At 39.4% G+C, this 20616-nt stretch overlaps 1 protein-coding gene across 3 annotated transcripts in view; it reads left to right on the top strand.

Moving 5' to 3' along the window:
- SCUBE1 (signal peptide, CUB domain and EGF like domain containing 1) overlaps window positions 1-20616 on the top strand; it is a 175774-nt gene that overhangs the window by 106577 nt on the left and 48581 nt on the right. For all 3 annotated transcript variants that reach the window (XM_027693634.1, XM_027693633.1, XM_027693631.1), the window contains one exon: window positions 4732-4848. In XM_027693634.1, the coding sequence (XP_027549435.1) occupies window positions 4732-4848 (117 nt within the window). The remainder of the gene's footprint in view (window positions 1-4731; window positions 4849-20616) is intronic.

Genomic DNA, 20616 nt, shown 5'->3' with positions numbered 1-20616 from the left:
CTTGCCACTCCAGTTTCCAGGCAGTATTACCTCGGGGGAACCTCTTTAGGAAAAACTGGTCTGAGGTAATCCATACACCTTATGCTTTCACTGGCTAAAACAGTGAGTGCACTGAAGCTGATATTCCTCTTGCAACATTTAGCCTTCGGTTACATCAAGATTGACTCGTTCGTGTGTGTGACCCCTGAATTTAAGACAGTTATCTGAGCATAATATACTGTGTTCATGTGCAAAATTCAGACCAGGTGCAGGAGGAGATATGGTTACACTCTGAATACTGTTACTCATAACCTTGCTTGGACTGTGACCTACTCCATAGGACGTGATAGCTCCTCTGAATTCAGGCTCCTCCATCAGGAATTCCTCTTAAGTTGACTCAAAACAAGCTGCTCTGGGATGGCACAGATCACTGAGCTTTAGGCTACTGCAAACGAATTCCAAATAAAGGCAGTTTGAATTGCTGGTTTGCTTTAACTTGCCCCGTGATCAGTGTTAGCACTTGGGCAATCGTGGGAACTAAGCAGGGGGAAATAGCATTTTTCCACTTCCACGTCTTCCTTTCAGCTGTGCTTTCTGCTCACCATGTCAGCCTTTTACAGAAATCTGGCAAGCTTAGAGAATATTCTTTGTTTTGGGGGGCTGCCATCTCTTTTATTTGCAGCCTACCTGTTGCTGCTAAAAATCCTTTTCCTCTGCCTTAGGACAGGAGCTCAGTCCAACCTTCCACTCTTGATTCAGAGATGGCAGTTGTTGTTATCTGCTCTTTCCAGTCACTGTGTTGTGATCAAGAATTAGAAAGCAAATAGGGTTTTCTGGATCCTATTGACTTCAGTTTGCCATGCTGGGTAACAGAAGAGATCAGGTGTTTACCTTGTCCGGTCTCACAGACCTGTGTAATTTTGTTCTGCTTTGCACCATATCTCAGTTCCTGTAAAACTGGTTTGGATCTTAGTTCAGATTGAACCAGGCTGCCAAAAATGAGTAGGACAGATTTGCCTGATTTTGACCAATACCCTTAAAATCTCATCATGTTCTTTTGTTCATGAGATAAATTGAAGTCACTAAAATTGGCTTTATTAAATAATTGGCTACTTCAGAAAAAAAAAGACAACAACCCAGATTGAATTAGAAGCTTGTATTCTAAATGGTCGTGTTTACTTGTTTCATAAAAGAAGCTGAAAATCAGGTTTTCAGAAATGTTCTCAAACCATATCCCATATTGCAATATCCCATAGTTACTGTTTTTCTCTTATATATATATACATATCATTGTTAGAGCAGTCTATATCCTAATGGAGTAAACCATAGGTAAAACATATTGGTAATGATTTTAGTTATTTCTTGGCTATGGATCCACTGAGCAGATTTTTCCAGAATTAAGAGTTTACACTGGAAAAACACAATGTAATTTCTCCCAGACTGCCTTATATAAATAGGTGTCCTGTTCTTTAGATCCCTGTTTCTGTCTGAATTTTCTGGTAGGAATTCAATAAGGATGTAGATGGGGCTACAAACATCACTTTTAATTAACAGCAAAGTCTAATTGTTTCAAATTAGAGCTTTATCATAATTCAGAAGGAATCTAAATGTCAGTTCCGGGACACTGCTTTACTTGTGTCTTCCAGTTCTTTTTCTGGTACCTCATCAGAACAAAAAAAAAAAAAAAACCAACCCAGAAATGTGTGAAAAAGTTTGGAACAAACAAACAGAAAATGCTAAAATGCTGAGGTTGTCTTTCCCAGAGGAAAAAAACCCAGAGAAAATGGTCTGTAGGATCAATATCACTGTGAAGGCCTGATCCAATTTTTAACATCTGTTTTTTTCCCTTGTCCAGTGTGATAAAATGAAAATAAGAAGTAATTTGCTTTTGCTCTTTGTTTGAAGCCTGAAAGTTGTATTTGCTTTTCAAATATAAAGTTTGAGGTGAAGAAGGAGTTGAAGTCCTTACTGCCAGAAGCACAGGTGGTCGTGCACTTGGGTTTATGTTGTGTACAGGCCTCAGCTCTTCTCTTTGATGTGGCTCCCAGGACCTCTTTCCCACATTCTGCTATTCATGTTTGCTTTCTTTTCCCAATGTTTTCTCACGACCTTGAGTTTAAGGAATTTCATCAATACATCTCTCCAATAATCCAAAATGTTAGAGGTACTGTCACATGTCCTCCTGCTCACTTGGGTCTTCATTCTGTTAAAGAGTTTGTCATGTATGAAAGTCAGAGTCACTAGGAAAGTTGAAGGGTATTTATCCCTTTTGGTTTGTTTTACTAAATCTGTGTGAAAATAAGAAAAGCTGGCTTGATTCCTTCTATTTATATGTAGAAATAACTCTTGTTCACTGAATGACCCTTACCCTATAGATCCAGTCATCCATGCCATGGGAAAAAAAAAAATTGTTGTGTCTATTCATTTTCACTGGATGTCATCCAGAAAGCAGAAATATTACTGCTTATGTTCATCTTGTGCTGATGTACTACAATAAAGGGGTCTTCATATGCCAGAGTTAATCTGCTAACATAAGATTTACTGCTCTTTGCAGTGCCATGCCAAACCTAATCTCCAGTGCCTTTTCCTGGCTTTTAACCTTTACTCTTTACTCCTGGCAAATCATCCCACCCCTAAACTGTAAAAAATTTTAAATTACCTGACAGGTTTTCCCCTCTCTGAAAGATAAAATTATTTGATATGTTGACCTACACGTGCACACACACAAACAAGTGGAAATGCCAGCAGAAGAATTCTTCAAGCAGTAGTTTTTAACCTCTTAAGTCTATAAAATAGTCCTTCCCAAAGGAGTAAATGAAATTCAGAACTATATTACTTAAACAGTTTGGTTCAGGTCCTGCAGGTTGTGCCTAACATGAGCAAGAACTCTGCCTGAAAATAAGGAATTGCAGCCTCAGCTCCATTACAAGAAAAACATTTGTTAGCTGTGCCTCCTGGCAGTTATATGCAAATCTATTTGGATGCTGGTTGCCCTTTCAAATTAATGTTATTACATAGCAAACATGGCATAAAAATCTCAAATCTATCCAGAGGAGCATGTGTGAGTGTGTCTGGACTCAGAGTTCTGTCCCATGCTGGTAATGCAACCCCTTGCTTTCAGTTTTTTCATAAGTGCCAGGAGCTCATTCCACAAACTGATGTAGAGGCTTGTGCCAGTGCAAAACAAACAAACAAACAAACAAAAAACCTAAAAAACCCCAAAAGAAACCAGTTACACTTTTTTTCCCCCCTGTTTTAAAGCAGTGAAGTCCCTCCAAAGGGCCAGTCCAAGTTCACCTTGAGGACAAAGCAGAGGCTGCTTTAAAATAAAAAATCTTTTAGTACTAGTCAATTAAAAGATAAAGCCTGTTCTGTTCTGTGTAAATAATTTTTGATCAATGTACTGTTCTAAGGCAATTCCCAATTAGCATATCCTATAGCTTATTGTCAGACCCTGTCCACAGGGTACAATTGTGACACAGGCTGTGAATATTCAGCAATAGGAGTCTGTAAATCTGAGTAAGTAATGACAAAGCCTCTTCAGGGAAGGAGGTGAGCTGAGTAGAATAATGTAAATCTTGGGGGGCAGTGGGGTATTTTAATTTAATCAAAGCCAGAGCAACTGAAAAAGATACTATTAAAAGGACTTGCTCTCTGAAGTAAATACTTTTCAGATAAATGCCCAGTTCAAACTGACGTGCTAAATTGGCATCCTTACATTCACTCCATTCTGTGGATCAAAGCAAAGTTAATCATTTCACTTGCCTTTTATCTATTTTATGGATGTGTTTGTGAGTGTGATGTGTGAGCTTATGCATGTGTAATGTGTGTGCATGTGCATAAGTGAATGGAAATAATGGCAATGAGGGAGGGGTTTTGCTTTTTTTCTAACGAAGTTGAAGATTTTTTTTTTTTTTATGTACCTCACAGTCATTGCCCACTGTAGTAAAAGCTCAGAAGTATTGCAACTTTCTCTTGCCTGTGTTTGCCCAGCCACCCTTCTACATACTACAAGCACTGGGAAATTTCAATGACACAGCTTGGAATGGGTTCAGTGACCTCAATTATGCCCTCCCACCCACTCCAAACTCCTTTCAATTTGCAAAAAGCTTTAAGTGGACAAAACCCAGATGCCTTTTGCTTGTAGTTCAGTAAGAACAGATTGGGCATGTAGATTCTTGTCAAAGTGATATATGTAGTTCATTTTCCATTAACTCTTTCTTAACTAAGGATTTTCAATTCTCAGTTCCAAGTCTAGCACGCTGCTTTGCTTTCTACTGTTTTTAGAGTTCATTATGCCTACGACATCATTTAAAAGTGAAGCCCGAAATGCCTCAGCTAGACATTGACTGATAGAAAACAGGCAGAAGATTTGGTTCTGCTTTTAGAGGCAATAACTTTTTTTTTTCTCTCATTTTAAACTTGTTCCATACATAACAACCCATCCTGTTGTCTAAGGCGGTTGAAAAGTAAATATAATAAGGCAAATCTCCTGGGAGGAGAAAGAAATCATGACCTGTGGGAATGATTTCCCACTCCAGAACAGTCCGTGGGCCCTGACAACCTCAAAAGCTTGCTCCGGTTGCCTTGCTTAAACTTACATTGCTTCCAGTATGTTGTGACACTGTAATATCCCAAATATGTTGTAATGCAGTAATATCCCAAAGAGCCAGTGCCTCTCCCCTCCCCCAGAACATCTCATTACACTCCCTCTCTCCCTCTCCCTCTCTCCCTTTCTCTCTCGTCCTGCAGAAACATGTGCTGTCAATAACGGAGGCTGCGATCGGACGTGCAAGGACACGGCGACAGGGGTTCGGTGCAGTTGCCCAGTTGGATTTACCCTGCAGCCTGATGGGAAAACGTGCAAAGGTCAGCCTCTGTTTGCTTTGCAATGCATCATTTGCCTTCAGTGCTTCCAGCAGAAGATGTAAATATCAAGTTATTTAATCAATACTTTCAAGTTGAGGCAGTGCTGGTGTAGGGATTCCAGTTGAGTTCATTCGTTTTCTCACCCCTTGTTTTTCTGTGTGTCCCTCCCAGCTCAAAATATTCTGTGATTTCAGTCATTTTTCTTTCTGTGTATTAGAAGAAGGTTTTATTACTGCAAAGAAATAAGATGCAGAGGTCAAGCTTTTTTGAGCCGAGCAGAGGTTCAGAGGAACAACTGGGCTGCAAAAAGCCTTTAGTTTCAAAGGATATTCTTGTAAAACTGCAGTCATCTGGAAACGTCTGAATTTGTCTATTGAAAAAGCAAGTTAAGATTCTCAACCAATACTTTGTTACCTGCAGATAATCAGCTGGTTATTACCAAGGAAAGACAGGTATTGCTCGGGAAAAAAACCCAGGCACTTGTCCTTTTGTGCACCTTCAAACAATAAGTAGCAACAAAGGAAAACCAAAACAACATTTACAAATGCACGGGTCTGAACCACGTGGCTGGTGCTCAGGTTTTACTGTTCCAAAGGCAGCACAAGAACCTTGGTGTTTTTTGTCCTTCGTGGGTGTGTTAATACCGAGGTCAGGGGAAGAAGGGACAGAAAAGAGCATCTGAGATCACTGTCGGCATCTGTTCCCAGTTAAGGAGACAGGGACAGTTCTCAAATATTCCTCCAAAATCACACTTAATGGCATGTGTGTAGATTTGGATACATGTTAGCAGGATCAGACCATCTATCAACCATTGTCCCATCTTCCTTTTGAGGTTCCTTGCAAAGGACTCAGTGATGGACATCCAGGAGGACATTGCATATATTCTTGTCACAGAGAACCCTTTTTATCACTCAGTGACTTAGCATAAGCTGACCTAACTTGCCAAGAAATTATTATGGCTCTTTTTTTCCTTCAAAATACCCAGAAATGGCAGAATATCTTCAGTCCAGGGCTTGATGTTACTTAAAATAGTAAACCCCACAAAAACAAACAGAAAATGTGTGGTTTCCTCTTGCTCCAGGCTGAAAAATCCCAGTGCTTGGGCATGATCCTGTTAGTATTTATAGAAATAACAGTCCATTTGCCTGTTTATTTGAAAATAAAACATTTAAGCTGCCATTGCACACAATGTTAATAGTTAAGGGTGAGCTCACATCAAAACTCAGTTATCTTAGTTCAAGCCACATAAAAATAAATCTTCATTTTTACCGGCAGAACAGTAACAGTGACTCCACCAAGTGCTTAAAAAGGAGGCATTTTAATAATGTAACATACACCTAGGCTTGATCATAATGTTTATTATTGAAACTGTGTCATGAAAAAAAAAGATTAATTCTAAATTTAGACACTTGGCCAGAGAACTAACATGGAACAATATTTATATAATAATCAAGTCTATAGTTAGTCCTACAGACAAAATGAAATATTCAGCTGATCCTCAAACCAAATACTTTCGCTCCAAGCTCTTTCACTTTTTGCTTTTCCCCTGTTTTTATCAGTAGAAAATACAAGAAACAGAATTATGATGCTGCAGATTCTTTTTTACTTTCCTAAATAAGCAGCAACTGGAAAATGACTTACATGGTTTAATTAACAAACCAAGCCATTTCTTTTTAACCTTTATTGACATTTTAGGAAGTATTCTTCCTCATAAAAAGGTAATATATATGTTTTTAATTTAATTTATTTGTCATTAATCACGTTTATCTACTGTGAGATTTCTGGGCTAAGATTCTGCTTTCCTGAAGCTGAAGTAAATTCCCATTTAAACCTGTGCTCAAAGGATCCTGCACTTAAACTGAGCAGTAAAGTTTTTTCCCTTAAAAGCATCTTCAGGGATCATGTCACATCCTGTCTTTCCTGGGCACAGTTTCCAAGTCCATCAAGTGTCACAGCGTGTCCAAGTGAGCTTTTTCATAGAAGCATCATTTTAAGAGAGGTTATGTTTCTAAATATGGAAGAAAGATATGCCATTGTCTGTTAAAGGAAGGTAGAGGTACAGGGCATGTAAGTAAAGCTGAGAGGAACTGGAGGGAAAATTGATATATTAACTGCAAAATGCACTTGTGGGTTGAGCAGAATGATTGATATGTTTAGGTTTAATTTAGCAAATAATGTTGACCAAAAATAATGTTTTCATTGGAAAGTCTGTGACTTTTTAGTCAGTTTTGGCATCTTCCTCTCTAAGACATTTTACATTACGGAGTTGCTTGGATTCAGAGACTCAAAGAAACATCTGAACTTTTGAGCACTGCAGGGTGGACATTGTGTAATTTATTAATCTGTAATTCCAGCTCACTTGTAGGTGATTTCCTCAACAGTGTCCTTCTGCCATAATGACATTTTATAGAAATCTGTTGACACTTTTCTTCCTTATTTTTTACAAGGAAATCAGTGAAATTTAAAAAAAATGAAATCAATAAAAATACTATTTTTCTAAATAAAGAAAATTTCTAGATGGTTCTGTTAAAAAATCAGGACTAATCTGGTTTAGGCATTGTATAGACATGTAATGGGGAAAAGATTTACTGTCCAAAATGCCCACAGATTTTTGTTTGGTAGTTTGGAATTACATTAATTGTTTAGTATTGAAAAAAGGCAAGTAGATATAAAAGAAAAGGAAAGACAAGTTCTTAAAAAAGAGAATATGCAAACATGCTCGATTGCCAAAAGGTGGCAAATAAACCTTATTAAATGTAACTAATTGTTCTATACTTCATATGCAATATCATATTTCCCATTCTATAGTTCTATCAGAAAAGCTGGCATGAATTTAAAATACAGAGTATGGAACTGAAACTCTGGTATTTCTCCTGGCCCTTTCCCAATTTATCAGAGGATGGAAGGTGCAGGAAAGCAATTTCCAAGCAATCCAAGGAACCACCTTCAGTGGGTTTGGATGTTGACCTCTTCCACAGGCTCAGTGGGAAATGAGAGTTCATTGCACCTCAAAGAATCAAGCTCCTTTTGTTAATGCAGATTGCAGTCTGGCTTATACCAAATGTCAATAAAACAGGGGGAAAATTTGTTGTAGATATAGTTTTAATGTGGAATATGAACAGGTATCTGCACAGCCAGTAGGAAAACTAATGTCACAGAAGGTTTCTTTGGTTTCTGGAAACTGAAAAAATCTTTTTTATCTCTGATTCTTTCTCCCTTACGTATATTACTTCTCTGATCTTGTAGTGTAAGAAGAGCAGAACTGTCTGTGGTCTGGTTAGAGGGACCTTCAGATGTACAAATGGTGGCTGGGATAAAAGTTCATTAACCTTTTGCTGTTCTTTAAAAGTCAGTCTGGAACTCATGTCTTCCCTCAGCTGGCTTGGCATACAATGGAGAATGCTCCTTTATTCCCTTCAGCTTTCCTGTCAACTTGGCTTTTAATAAGCCAAGCCATGGAGGCTTTTGACAGCTAAGAGAAGAGACATTCCAGGCAGAAAGAGTTCCATATTCTCCCTCTAATTAACGCTATTTAATTTCTCCTGCCATTGTAACTGGGTGATTCCCAGCTTGATGCTCACTCAGTTCATTTGATGCTGCCCATTATTGGGCTACACAAGACAAAACAGTGTAGTTCGTTTTCTTAAATGCCTACCAAGTTATCCCACAGGATTCAGCTAATTCAGGCAGAAAGGGAGCCAGAGGATTAAAAGGCACAGTAGCCCAGGGTGCTTGTTGCTCATTGCCTCCTCCCTACTTTTTAATATCCCCTGTGTTGTGCATATCAGGGGTTCTGTGGTCCCAAACCCCCTTGTTTGTTGGTTTCTGTGCATCCTTCCTGCTGAGAACCCTTTTCGTGGATCCAGCTGGAATCTGCCCTCATTGAGAAGATTCATCAGTCCAGCGTTTCAATTCTATTGAATACAACTGAAGTAGCTGATAAAACAAGAGGTTCATTTGCAAAAAAAACTTGTGGGGTTCGAGAGGAGTGAAGTCAGACTAGGGTAGACTTAGCACAGATTTCTGAAGGTTGTTTAAATCCATCTGATAAACTGGATCAGACAATAAAGGGCAGCTACAGAAGGATGGGAGACAAGCTGAGCAAGGGAGCATTCTTCTCCCAGGACTGACAGCAGAGAAGGACTGGGAATGATGGCAAAACATGATGTCCGAGAGAGACAGGGACTCTTAGGGTTCTCTAAGTGAAACAGAGTAAGAGGAAGAGCCACTAGCTTCTAGCATGTTGGACCATGTGTCTGATATGCTGCATTTCTGCCTCAGGACTTGAAAAAGAAACTGTATCCCCAGGGTACATCCTGTGCCCAGAATGATGCAGCTTCCCAGCCCTGCACACAGGGACACAGAGGCCCTGTGCAGGGTGCAGCACTTGCTGAACTCCTCGAGTCAAACAGCAGAGCAAGGAAAATCTTTAGGCAGGAGAAGAGAAACATAACTGGATTTCTAAGGGTCATGGAGCAAAAGCCACCTGTCAAATATGACTTTTCCATAAACATCCATAAAGTGCTGCCTAACTTTGCAACGTCCCTTAGATGTTTTGTGGTAGCAGGATGTGTGTTTATTTTTTTTTGCATCATTTCATCATTTCATTTGCATCCTCTGACAATCCACCCTCAAGGGGAAGGGACTTGACAGCGGGATTTTGGGAAGGCTGGGCTAGAATGTTGGTGGGTTTAGCAGCAATATGAGGTTATGATCTGCAGCAGGATTAATTCATGTGCTCAAATAGGTCTTTGTGAAGCCCAGGTGATCCCAGACGTGTATTTAGGAGGCAGAAAGTTCCCTTCCCATCTCCACCCAGAGATGGTGCATTTTATTTACTGTGCAACACTGAGTAAGCCCTTCTTAGCCCTCTGGCATATTGTTTGACTAGAGCAGTGTTATGCTGGGGTTATGTGACTGGATGGCAAACATTTCTCCTTCCTGCTGTCTCATTGTCATGGTGACCCAGCAATGTGCTCTCCACATCCTTGAAACAGCCCCCCAGCCTTCAGCATTCAGATGCAGCGAAGAAATGTGGCACTTACATGCTTAAATACTTGACTGTGCTGCAGTGGGAGCATCAGAAATGCCTGAGTGTTGAATCAAAGGCCTCTAACTCAGCTCTGTAAGCTCCCTTATCATTCAGCAATCTAGAAAAGAAGATAGGGACTAATGAAAAATTTCAGTCAAAGGACTGTTTCAGAGTTAATTTGAACTAAAAGGGAAATTTTGCATTGGCTGTACTAGGTTGACATAATGATCACTTTTTTTTCATCTTTCTTAATTGCAGCCTATTACAGCAGAAAAATACATTTTAAATTAGTTTTGGATACACACACACACACACAAAATGAACTCCTGAAAGTGAATTAAATCTTGAAAATGGAATTGTTTCTCTGAGGAAAGAGTTACAGAATGAGTTTTAATGAAGCAAAGTATGTCATGTTTTGTTAAATATGAACTGAAACGTTTAATTAAGTTAAATGTTTAAATGTTCAAAATTAATGCTTGACATCAGTTTGGTACAAGAGTATGACTCAGATGTTGAAGGCTTTCCTCTCTTTTAATTCAGAACACACTAACACTGAGTGAAAAGCTCACAGTGAGCAGTTTAGCTGGCCAATTTGGCTTCATTTCCTGGCTGCAGAGTATCTGTGAACAGTTATGATTTCCTCCATCATTCCATTAATCGAAATTACTTAAAATTTGTTTTAGGGGTTTTTTTCTCTAAATTGGATTAAATTGACTAAAGCTTTTAGAATTGCATCTTGTCAGTCCCAATCAATTCATATGACACTGAAAATGTTTCCTCTCTTTTTAAAAAAGGAGCACCAGAAGGAGCACAGGTTATTTTTATTGTCTGTTATTAGTAAGATGCAGTAGTTAATCTGGTACATCAACTATTAGCTTGCCAGAGTAATGATAATACCTTCCTTTGACTGTGATTGATTAAATAAGTCTCAGAGTGATATAGTTTTTCACTGGTTGTCTAAATGCAATGTTTTGCAGTAGGAGTAATCACCTGTGATAAACTCAGGTTTTGTTTGGTTAATATCCCTGATCAACCTATTTTTTTTACATGTTAGTAAAAATTTGACAGTAAAATATATCCCTGTGCAAGATAACCTCTGTAAAATATATGCATCAGTCAAGTTTACATCAAGGAAGATAAAACTTTAGTGGCACATACAACCACACTTTTCACAACATAAAAGTGTCCCAATGCCTTTAGAATCAAGACTATAAGTCTGGAGCAGTTCTGAAATAAGATATACCTGACCTAAGAGAAAAGTGCAAGAGAGGTCCAAATTATTTCATGGGAATTAACTTTTTTATATTTTTGTTTTGTTTTGTTTGGGCAATGTTCTAGTTTTCTTCCTTAGCTGTAAAGGGACCTCATTGAAAGCAGGTATCCTGCTCTACTTTTTGCATGGCATTAGTGACAATAAGTATTGTGTGAGATGTCCCAGAGCAGTCCTGGGACATACAAAAAGAGCTTTTTTCCAGCTCACCTTTCTCTAGCAACATCAAGATTTTTTTTTTTAACATGTGTGAAAAGGTCAGTTTAGCTCCCTCCACATTAGACACATATGGTGTCTAAAAAAAATAAAGGAAAAAAACATACATGCAAATGGTGTGAAAGGATAAACTCAAGTGAAATAAGTTGCTGGCAGTCCTCACCTCCACTGCAATCAGAGTGCTGTGGTATCAGCAAATGTCAGCCTAAATGTCAAAATTGCAAAAACTCAAGAATGTCAAAATTACATAAATTTCAACATTACAAGCAGCAGTGGGTTTTTGAAGAGGATGTCTGGCTAAGCCAGAAAGGGCAGAGACCTGCTTGTCTTTGTTCCCTTTTTCTTCTGGTTACATTTCCCTTGATAACTGTACCATGGCCATCTACTCCTATGTCATAGCTTTAAGATAATTTAGGTAATTGAGAGATTGGCTGTTGAGAGGTTCTGCTTTCAATACTGGTTCACGATGCTGCTGCTTGATGCCAGAGAAATTTAGTGTACAGCACACTAGATTAACATTCTGCTGATATGGTGCCTTATGTCCAGAGTTTGGTTTTGGAAAGCAGCACATGGAAAATGGTGCCTCAGCCTTACCTAAGTCAAAGGTACAGTGATGACCAGTGAGAGCAGCTTTTCATTTAAGCTAATAAGTAGCTTCTCTTTGCTTGCTGTGCTTAAATAAAGCTACCTGGGCTGGATTGAAAATCACTGTTTCATTTTTAAGATAGAGGTTGTCATCCTCAGGCCTTTGTATAGACCACACCTTCTGTGACTCTTCATTTGATCCCCATATTGCCCCTGCTGTGGGATACCTAACAAGAATGTCTGTCCTCTCCCCTCTGCATCAGCTCTCAGTGGGCATTAAATTTGATTTTGGGCCTTTTACTTCTCTCAAGAATCCCTCAGTGAACTGTGTTTTAGAATATAGTCAGAAGAATAGGTGAGCCCAAGGAAAAAATAAGCACAGCATCCTTTGTTAATTCCTGATGGGATTAGAGGTCTTACATCATATGGCTGAGCTGTTTGTACAAGCTTAAAGATATGTGCACTGGGAAATAACATGGAGCAGCTGGCACCCTTTGAACTCATATCTTATCACAACAACCTCCTCATAAGGACATGGAAATAGTCTAATCCCAACCTACAGGGTATCCACTTTACCTGCCTGGAAAACATCCCTGAACTGGGTTATCCTTCCCACTTCCCTTCAGAGTCTAACCAGTGAGGAACAAAGTGGCTCTTCTTGAGCTCGGTAAGAAAAACAAAATATAAGGAAAAAGATGGATGTGAATACAGTGCTGTTCTCCACTCACGTGTGAAAGTCAATGCAGGACAAAAATCTCAGTCCCTCTCTGGTTTTCTTCTCCCTTCTGTGTCACTCACTCTGAAAAGCACTCTACTCCAGAGGAATCAGACTTCCCTGATTTTTTATCATCAGCAGGCCATGGCCTGTTTGTCAAAGTCAGTCCACAAGTGTCCAGAGTCAGGGGATAGAATTGTAGAAGTTAGTTATTAAAGTATGTTTTGTCTTTTAACAACCCTTAAGTGTTTACTGAAGTGGTTTATTCTGAGCCGTTCTTTGTCCCTGATGGTTTTCTCCCTGCTTCTCATCAACTTAAGCCAAGAGTAAACTTCCCAATAGTCAAATCAAGATCTAGTTTTCATAATTCATTATAAGCAGCTCTGCTTCCATCAGACATGGATTCAAGCTTTCTGCTTTCAAGCTACAACTTACCCTCCCAGTGTTTGTAACTAGAAATAAGTGCATGTTCAAATATAAACACCATTTGAGTTTGCTTCTCTGCACATGTAAGCAAAGAGCTATCAGAAAATAGAAGAAATCAGATGAAATCACAAGCCCCTAGAGCCATGTATCAAAACAAAAAATACCTTTGCCCTCTCCATGCTGAGCAAAAGGCAAATACAAATCTTGTGGCTGAGGTCTGTCTTTTAGTCTAAAAACAAAATAAAAAATAAATATAAGGGACAAAACCAGTAATTTGCTATATATGTATGATGCACAGATTAAATGTGCAATTAAATGTTCAATTAAAAGGGCTGAGCTTTCTTTAAACTGCCTTCTGACAAACAAGTTCTGACCATTTTCCAGTGCTTCTGCATAGTTGAAGAGTTTTGGGATCCCATTCTTTTTTCAGGAAGCAAGCAAGGAAGCCTTCTTGGTAAAGGCTGATTTGTGTGAATCTCCTCAGCTGCTTTACAGCAACCAACAGATTTTCTGCTACAATTTTGCAGCAGCAAAAATACTCCTCTTTTTTTGACAAAACCCATATGATTAAGAAAATAGAGGCATTTGTGCCAAACAGGCAGCCAAAGGCAGTGATTTAACACTATGAAACAACAGATGTGGCTGCCTAACCAAAGAGAAAGGTAACAAAAGCAGCATTAAATGAGAGGAAAATTGGGAATTTTGTCATGAAAACCGTGGTCCTGTTCAATGCTTAGGTACTGGCAAGACTTTCTGAGAACACACACTTTTGTGACCTCTTTGGGAAAGCCCTGAGAAGACCTCCAGTAGTTATAGTGTGACCCACTAGATGCTTCCACAGGGAATTGGCATATGAATCAACCCTGTGCATGTTGCAGAGATAACAGGTAGCCTTGTAGTTGGTGAAAGAAGACACAAAGAGAATTGATTTGATAGGAATGACAAAGGAAAGACTAAAGCCAAGAGGGAATATTAAATTACAGATGCAGTTTTGGGGTTATTTTTGGTTTGATAGGACTCTAAGCAAGATGTGAGACCATGTCTGTCCAGAAAAAAAAAAAGCCCTCTTAAAGATCAGGATTGAAAGAGGGAAAACTTGAGTGACTCAAGTTCAGTTTATCAGAAGAGCTGCTTGTTTTAGAAGACGGGGACAGGACCAGGAAATTGGACCAGAGTACAAGCTCCCAGGTCCCTGCAAAAACACCTTCAATGTTTTTAATCTTTGCTTCCTTAATCAAACGTGGATTAAAGAAGCAAACATTAAGGCCTGTCTGCAGCAGCCTTATTGCTGAGGCTGCAGTCATTTTATGCTGTTACATTGATTTTATCCAGGTCTGCAAGACAAAGAACATACAAGATCAATCCAGCCTGAGGAAAACAGGAGCAGCATCCAGCAGGCAGCTGCAGCAGCTCAGTAGGAAGCTCTGTGTCATGTCCAGTCAGGGAGCCACAATCATCTGCTGCCCTAGAAACAGCTGGTTGAAGGCTTCCTAAGACTGGGAATTTAGGTTTCTAACTTTTCCCCACTTTTTTTAAAGGAAACAGGGAGTGGAGCGTTGTTGGTGCACTGTAAGATGATAAAGCGTCTGAGCTGAGGGGCAGAGGCGGGTACAGAGACAGGAGAAGGCTCAGCCAGGTTGGTGAAACCATAAGTAGTGGAGATGTGGGAGAGAGAGAAAGATGCTGGTGAGCAACAGAAAATGAGTGAATGAATGGGGCCTTGGGGAGGAAGAGGTAGAAAACTCCTGGTGGTCAGAAGCCTGGTGAGGGGATCAGAAAAATGAGCAATTGGACACTCACTAGTGGGATGTTGACTGAATTTTTAGATTTATAGGCATAATTTGATTCAGACTTTCTAAGAGACACTTAAAGTTCCAGGCCACAGTGACAAAAAATCAATTTATAAAAAAAGGAAATAAATGCAGATTTTAGCTACCAACACGGTTGAAATTTGTCAGAAAGAAGAAAAGGGAAGACCAAAAAAAAAAGAGAATGGAAAGCAGAATCCTTCTTGACTGTTGCTGCAAATTTATTTAATCTAGAATATGTGTGAAACTTTCACTGCCCCTTCCTTATTTTTGAGGGAATTGCCTTTTAGTTTTGGTTGGGGTTTTTTTTGGCTTAAAGACATACAATTCATTTATCTGCTGTAGACTTGTTCATGACAGACAAATATAATATAACAAATTATCTTCCATTAAAAAATTGCAGACTTAGGTCAGCTGCCATGTAACTCGTTGAGTTTCAGTCCCTCCCAAGGGTTCCATCTATCCCCACAAAATAAATTCATGTGTACTAAGTTAGGGGTTTTTTTCATGACTAGGCAATATCCCTGTTCCCTAGAAACTTGCAGTTGTTATTTGTCTTTGTGAACCTCCCCTTTGAAAATGCCAAATCCTTTAAATTAATGCTTCAGAGGGTCATATTTTGCATTTCAGTTGTTGAAAAGACCTTGCATTTATTCAACAATATAAAGCCCCCTGAGGATCAACAACCACAGTGCATTTTGGAAAAGTGGGCTGTGCTTTCTGTTGCTTGGGACTCACATAATGTTACTTGACTACTCACATAATCAAAGCTACCAGCATTCAAAACTTAGAGTATTTTGTCATTCTTTTATCTCTGCCTTCTTCACCATAAAATACAGATTTTATATGATTTTTAATATGATCAGATCCTGCTCTCAGTGATGTATCTGCCTTCCCTGGTACAGAACAGATCCCTGTTTGGTTGAAGTAGTGCCTTCAAAAAGTTTTGGAGGGTTAATTTTTTGGTCAGCAGCCAAATTTCTTTGATTCATTAAGAACCATCATGCATCTGAATTATCATGGGCTAATTGTATTCAACTGCCCCTTTCAGCAGGAGTAGCTTTATCACAGGAAAGCTGGCACAGCTTCACTGGCACTTTAGAGGGAGCATCACTACCTACAACTGTCTTCGATACCAATTTTATTTTTAATTTTTATTTAATTAAAACAAACATGTTTTTAGAAGCAAACTGAGGTCCTTGGAAATAAGCACACAGCTTTCCCAAGCAGGTAAGAGTTCCAAGAAGATAAATGAAGACAATTATGAGTAAATATAAATTGAGTTCATGCGCCAAATCTAGGTTTTTTTAGTGAGATCTAGTGCAGAGAAAATGCCCAGGGATATCAGTTCCTCGAGATTTGTGTGGTTTATACCTTAAGAAACAGTGAATTAACTCTTTTTACTGTTGCTGTTGCATGTAACCTTCAGCAACCCATAGAGTTCTTCTGCCTCAGCTCTTCCTGCATAAAATACACCTACAACTATTATGGTCATAGTAGCTGTGTGAATAATCAAGATGGATAAGTAGGCAGCCCAAGGTATTTGCACAATTCTTTACCACCATTTTAACCACAGCCCCCAGATCTGCACACTTATTTCTTTCTCCCTCTGCTGTGTTTTATAAAAAGCATTTTGGTTGCTCAAAACGTTACAGTAGGAGGAAAACTAGTTTTATTTTTTGGGATTCCTATGGCTTTTTTTTTTTCTTTTTTTGAGGGTGGGGATGGAGGTGCAGGGGTAGTTTTAGCATTTAGCTCAGCCTAGACAGTAAAAGACCATCAGTCTGTTCCTTTATGTCTTCAGTCCACTTCACATTGTGGTGTCACAGCCTAAGACAGCTCACACTGTTTGGGTTCATAGCACTGCACTAACATGTTTTTAGGTTGAGAAAAGAATTCAGTGTTCAGCAAAAAATTTTAAATGAAAATCCTTTCTTTTCACATTAGATTTAGTAAATCCCCTTCCCTTTTACAGCTGAGAACTCTGGGCCTAACCTATTCTGACAGCTTTCCTAAGTTTTTCCACTTTCGAAGGTTTTTGTGTTTTATAAATCTAATTAACTGTAATAAGAAAATAATAGGACATAATGTTTGTTTTACAAGGTGATTGATCTCTTGGCAGCCTGGCAGACTCTTTTATTGATTGGTTGGTGGATAATGTCAGAGTGGATATGTCCTGGAGGAGAATAGCTGACACCTAAATCCATATGTGACAGATTACCATCTGTGTTGGAAGACAGGTTTCTTCGTGAAAATGCAAAGATAACAGGTGAAAATTGAGAAAGTGACATGAGAGAAATGTGTTGAAACCTGCCTCAACCTTTCCATGCTCTGAGAGCATTTACACAAAGCTCTGTTTTGTGGGCAGCCTGTTTTCAGGATGAGGGAGATTAAATTTTAATTACACTCATTCCTGTCTGCCCAGTCTAGATTTAATCCTGTTAATTAGGAAAATGCCTTGCCCCACAACCTAGCCATAAAGCTAATTAAACAGAGAATCTTCATTTGCTACTTAGTGGAACTGCAGTTCAGTAATGATTATCATACATTACAGTTAATTAGCACTGTGGGAGGGAAAATGAGGATGTTGTTGAAGCTCAGAACTCAAATTAGAGGTGCTGCAATATATGCTTTATTTCATTTTGCAGCTATCTGATGCAGGGAAGTCACACACTACCCTACCTGCCTCGGGTTCAGGTTTGTGAAAGAAGAGTTAATTAAACATATCTCTCCTGCAGAAGTGTTGTGGAGGTTTAATGAAGCTAATAAGCTGGTGGCCTTTGAAATCCTCAAGCAGAAGACACTGCGTAAATAGAATTATTCCTGGCTGGAACATGCAGAGCCTGCTGGAGGCAGTGAGCTGTGCAGTCACAGGGAGAGCGGTGGGACAGCAGTTGTGCTTCCTGAAGTAAAGGTGGCCATCACAGTTCTGCAGACACTCACAAAATCTGCCAGGGCAAAACAGTGCCAGCTGCTGTATCAAACCATTCAGAAGCCCAAATCAGGAGCTAAAAACAACTGTAATTCGTCTAAGATTACTAATTACTTCGATCCATAATGCTTTGTTCAGTTATAATAGTCCATTTTAAAGTACTGATCCATAAAACATCAAGTGATAATTACCAATACCCCCTTCTACAGATGAAGGAAAGCAGAGAAGTGTCACACCCTGCCCAAACTGCTGGATAAACCCATTGTAAAACTGGAACTAGGACTAACTCCATGTAAATAAACCACACAGCAGCTGGCTGGATGTTTTCTGGAGGGAACAGCAGAACCTGTGTTCTGCTTTGATTTAGATTTTCTCACAGTGGCACCGAATCCAGTGAGTCTGAGCATATGAAATTATCTTTCTACCTTAACAAGATATCCCTGGTGTGCATTATTTAAGATGCTATGGAATATTTTGAGTATTACAAGTGTAGCCTGATAGATTATGCCCACGTTAATCCCGAGTTAATGCCTTTCAAGTTTTATTGCAAAGTGACAGGCAAATATCAAAATAATTGCAACGTGAGCATTGGGGGCTCTGTAATATTTGAAAGGTGGAACAACGTGTGTTTTGTGGAAGCCAGTGGTGATTGCCAATGCCGAGGGAGCCTGTTGAGTTGTGCACTGGGCTTGGATTCAAGTGTGGATGAGTTAGTTTGTTTTTCTGTTCCTCTATTTCCCCGCCTCTGACACGGGGTTAAAAAGTTTTGTGGCTGCTTTATGAAGTACTTTGTGGTCTGTGTACATCAGGGAACTTATATCTGTGTCAACAGGGCAACACTAGTTAGGAGGTTTAGGGGACAGTGGTGATTTGTAAAAGCATGAGAAAAGAGAAGGAAAGAAAAGCAAAGGAAGATTGAGAAATCAGGGAATAAGAACAACTAGCAGAACATACTTTTATATTAATATCCGCTGAGTACTGGTAATAGTTATTAGTCCTAACATGTCATTATTAAAAACAAGAAGGTTATGAAGTTTCTGTAATTATTTCAGGCTGATCTGGGAGTATATGATTTTCCTGGAGCTGGGTAGCATTTTAAATCTGCAAAGGATTAGACAGACACAATCAGTTCAAATATTTGTCCAGCCATTGAAAGGAGAATCCTCACTTCCGCCTGTGATGAGGCTTTGGAAATCTCCATATCCATCATTGTTCAAGAGCTAAGTGAAGATTGCATGTTGATTACCCTTTCAGTTGCCTTTAAGCAGCTTATGTGAAAGTTCTAAGTCACCCAAAATCCCTAGTTTTTAATTTGTTCCCTGACTCGTATGCAGCAAGGCAAATCTTCAGGAGTTCATATGCACACACGAGTGCATAAATGCACCCTGATCAGAACTAGGTCCTTCCAAATATGAATTACACTGAGCAGAGCTTTAAGTGGAAAAGGAGCAGCCATTCCCATTAATCTTCATGAGGTCATGAAAAGAAAGATAATGGTCTGCCTGTTAACCCGAGTCAAATCGTGACTGTGCAGCTTATCACAGAGCATCTGAGTTTCTGTGCCTTTATTTAAAGCTGAAAAGTTCTATTTAAAAATGATTCTGCTGCCTCCCTCGTATTTTGAGATCCTCAGAAAACTTCAGGATCATCAATTGCTTTGGAAGTATTTTGTTCAGTCCTCCTTCATCCTTCTAAAATGATTGCCCCCTTCATTCTGCTGAAATCAGCTGTCCAGAAGAATGTGGACATTTGTGCTGGCTGCATCACTTGATGTTTGCAGCAGATCAACAGCTTGTTGTGAGCAAGGTATCATTTAACAATAATCACTTACTTTAGGAGAAATCCTGTGGGATTTCATTGCCAAATGAAAGCCCATCAAACATCCTAATCTGACATGACCCACACAGTGTCTGATCACGGACCATCAGGACATTTTGTGCACAGCTCCCATGGAGAAATACAGTTCTTTATGTTCTTTTGCATTCCTGAGGATAAAGGGGAGCAGAAGAGCACTGTGGGAAGTTGGAGCCATTCTTCTGCAACCTGGATCATCAGTTGAAAAGGAAGCACTTGAGAACTGTGTTGGGAGACTCCAGTTTTACGACTCCTCTCCAGTCCCAATAATAGTATGGGGATAGTTCACTAAATAATGTCAGAGTTGGTAGAGATACCACAGTGGGTTCCCACTGTGTTTTTTCTCCCTACAGGACAGGCAGATGTGCTTTGCTCTCTGTGAAGTTCAAAGAGGCACTTGACAAAGCTGGGTACCAGTGAGTTTAAAGATAAATGGGGCCTCACCTTCTCACGCAGTGGAATCATTTATTTTCACATGGCTCATAACCCAAATTATTTATAGCTATGGAAAGAAAAATAGTGGGGATATAGACATGGTGCAATTCCTGTGAACCAGTTAGACATGATACTGCTCTCTTCCAAGTGAAATGCAGCCATGCACTGCTCTCCACAGAGTGAAATAATTTTTACATGCCTTGTCAGTCTCGCTATGGTCGTGGAAAGAAATACAGTGAAAGCAGAGACGTTGGCACTGTTTATGTTATTTAGAATGTTTTTGCAGCTAACAGTTTTGACCTCTATTCTGTTTTGATGGTCCTGGTTTCAAAAGGTCACGTCATGTTTTCCAGTTAGAAGAAATGTATAAAAACTTTCTTTTCCTGTGGACTCTCCCAGGTTTTACCCAGGTCCTGGTTCTGAATTACTCTGAAGAATTGCTGGTGTAGAACTGATATGCTGCATTGTCAGTGGAATTACAATTATTAGCAGCCT

This window comes from Neopelma chrysocephalum, unplaced genomic scaffold (assembly GCF_003984885.1).
Source record: "Neopelma chrysocephalum unplaced genomic scaffold, ASM398488v2 Primary Assembly neopelma1_92, whole genome shotgun sequence".
Taxonomy (NCBI): Eukaryota; Metazoa; Chordata; class Aves; order Passeriformes; family Pipridae; genus Neopelma; species Neopelma chrysocephalum.
The sequence above is the reverse complement of the archived record's forward strand: the minus strand, read 5'-3'. Positions and strand labels throughout refer to the sequence as shown.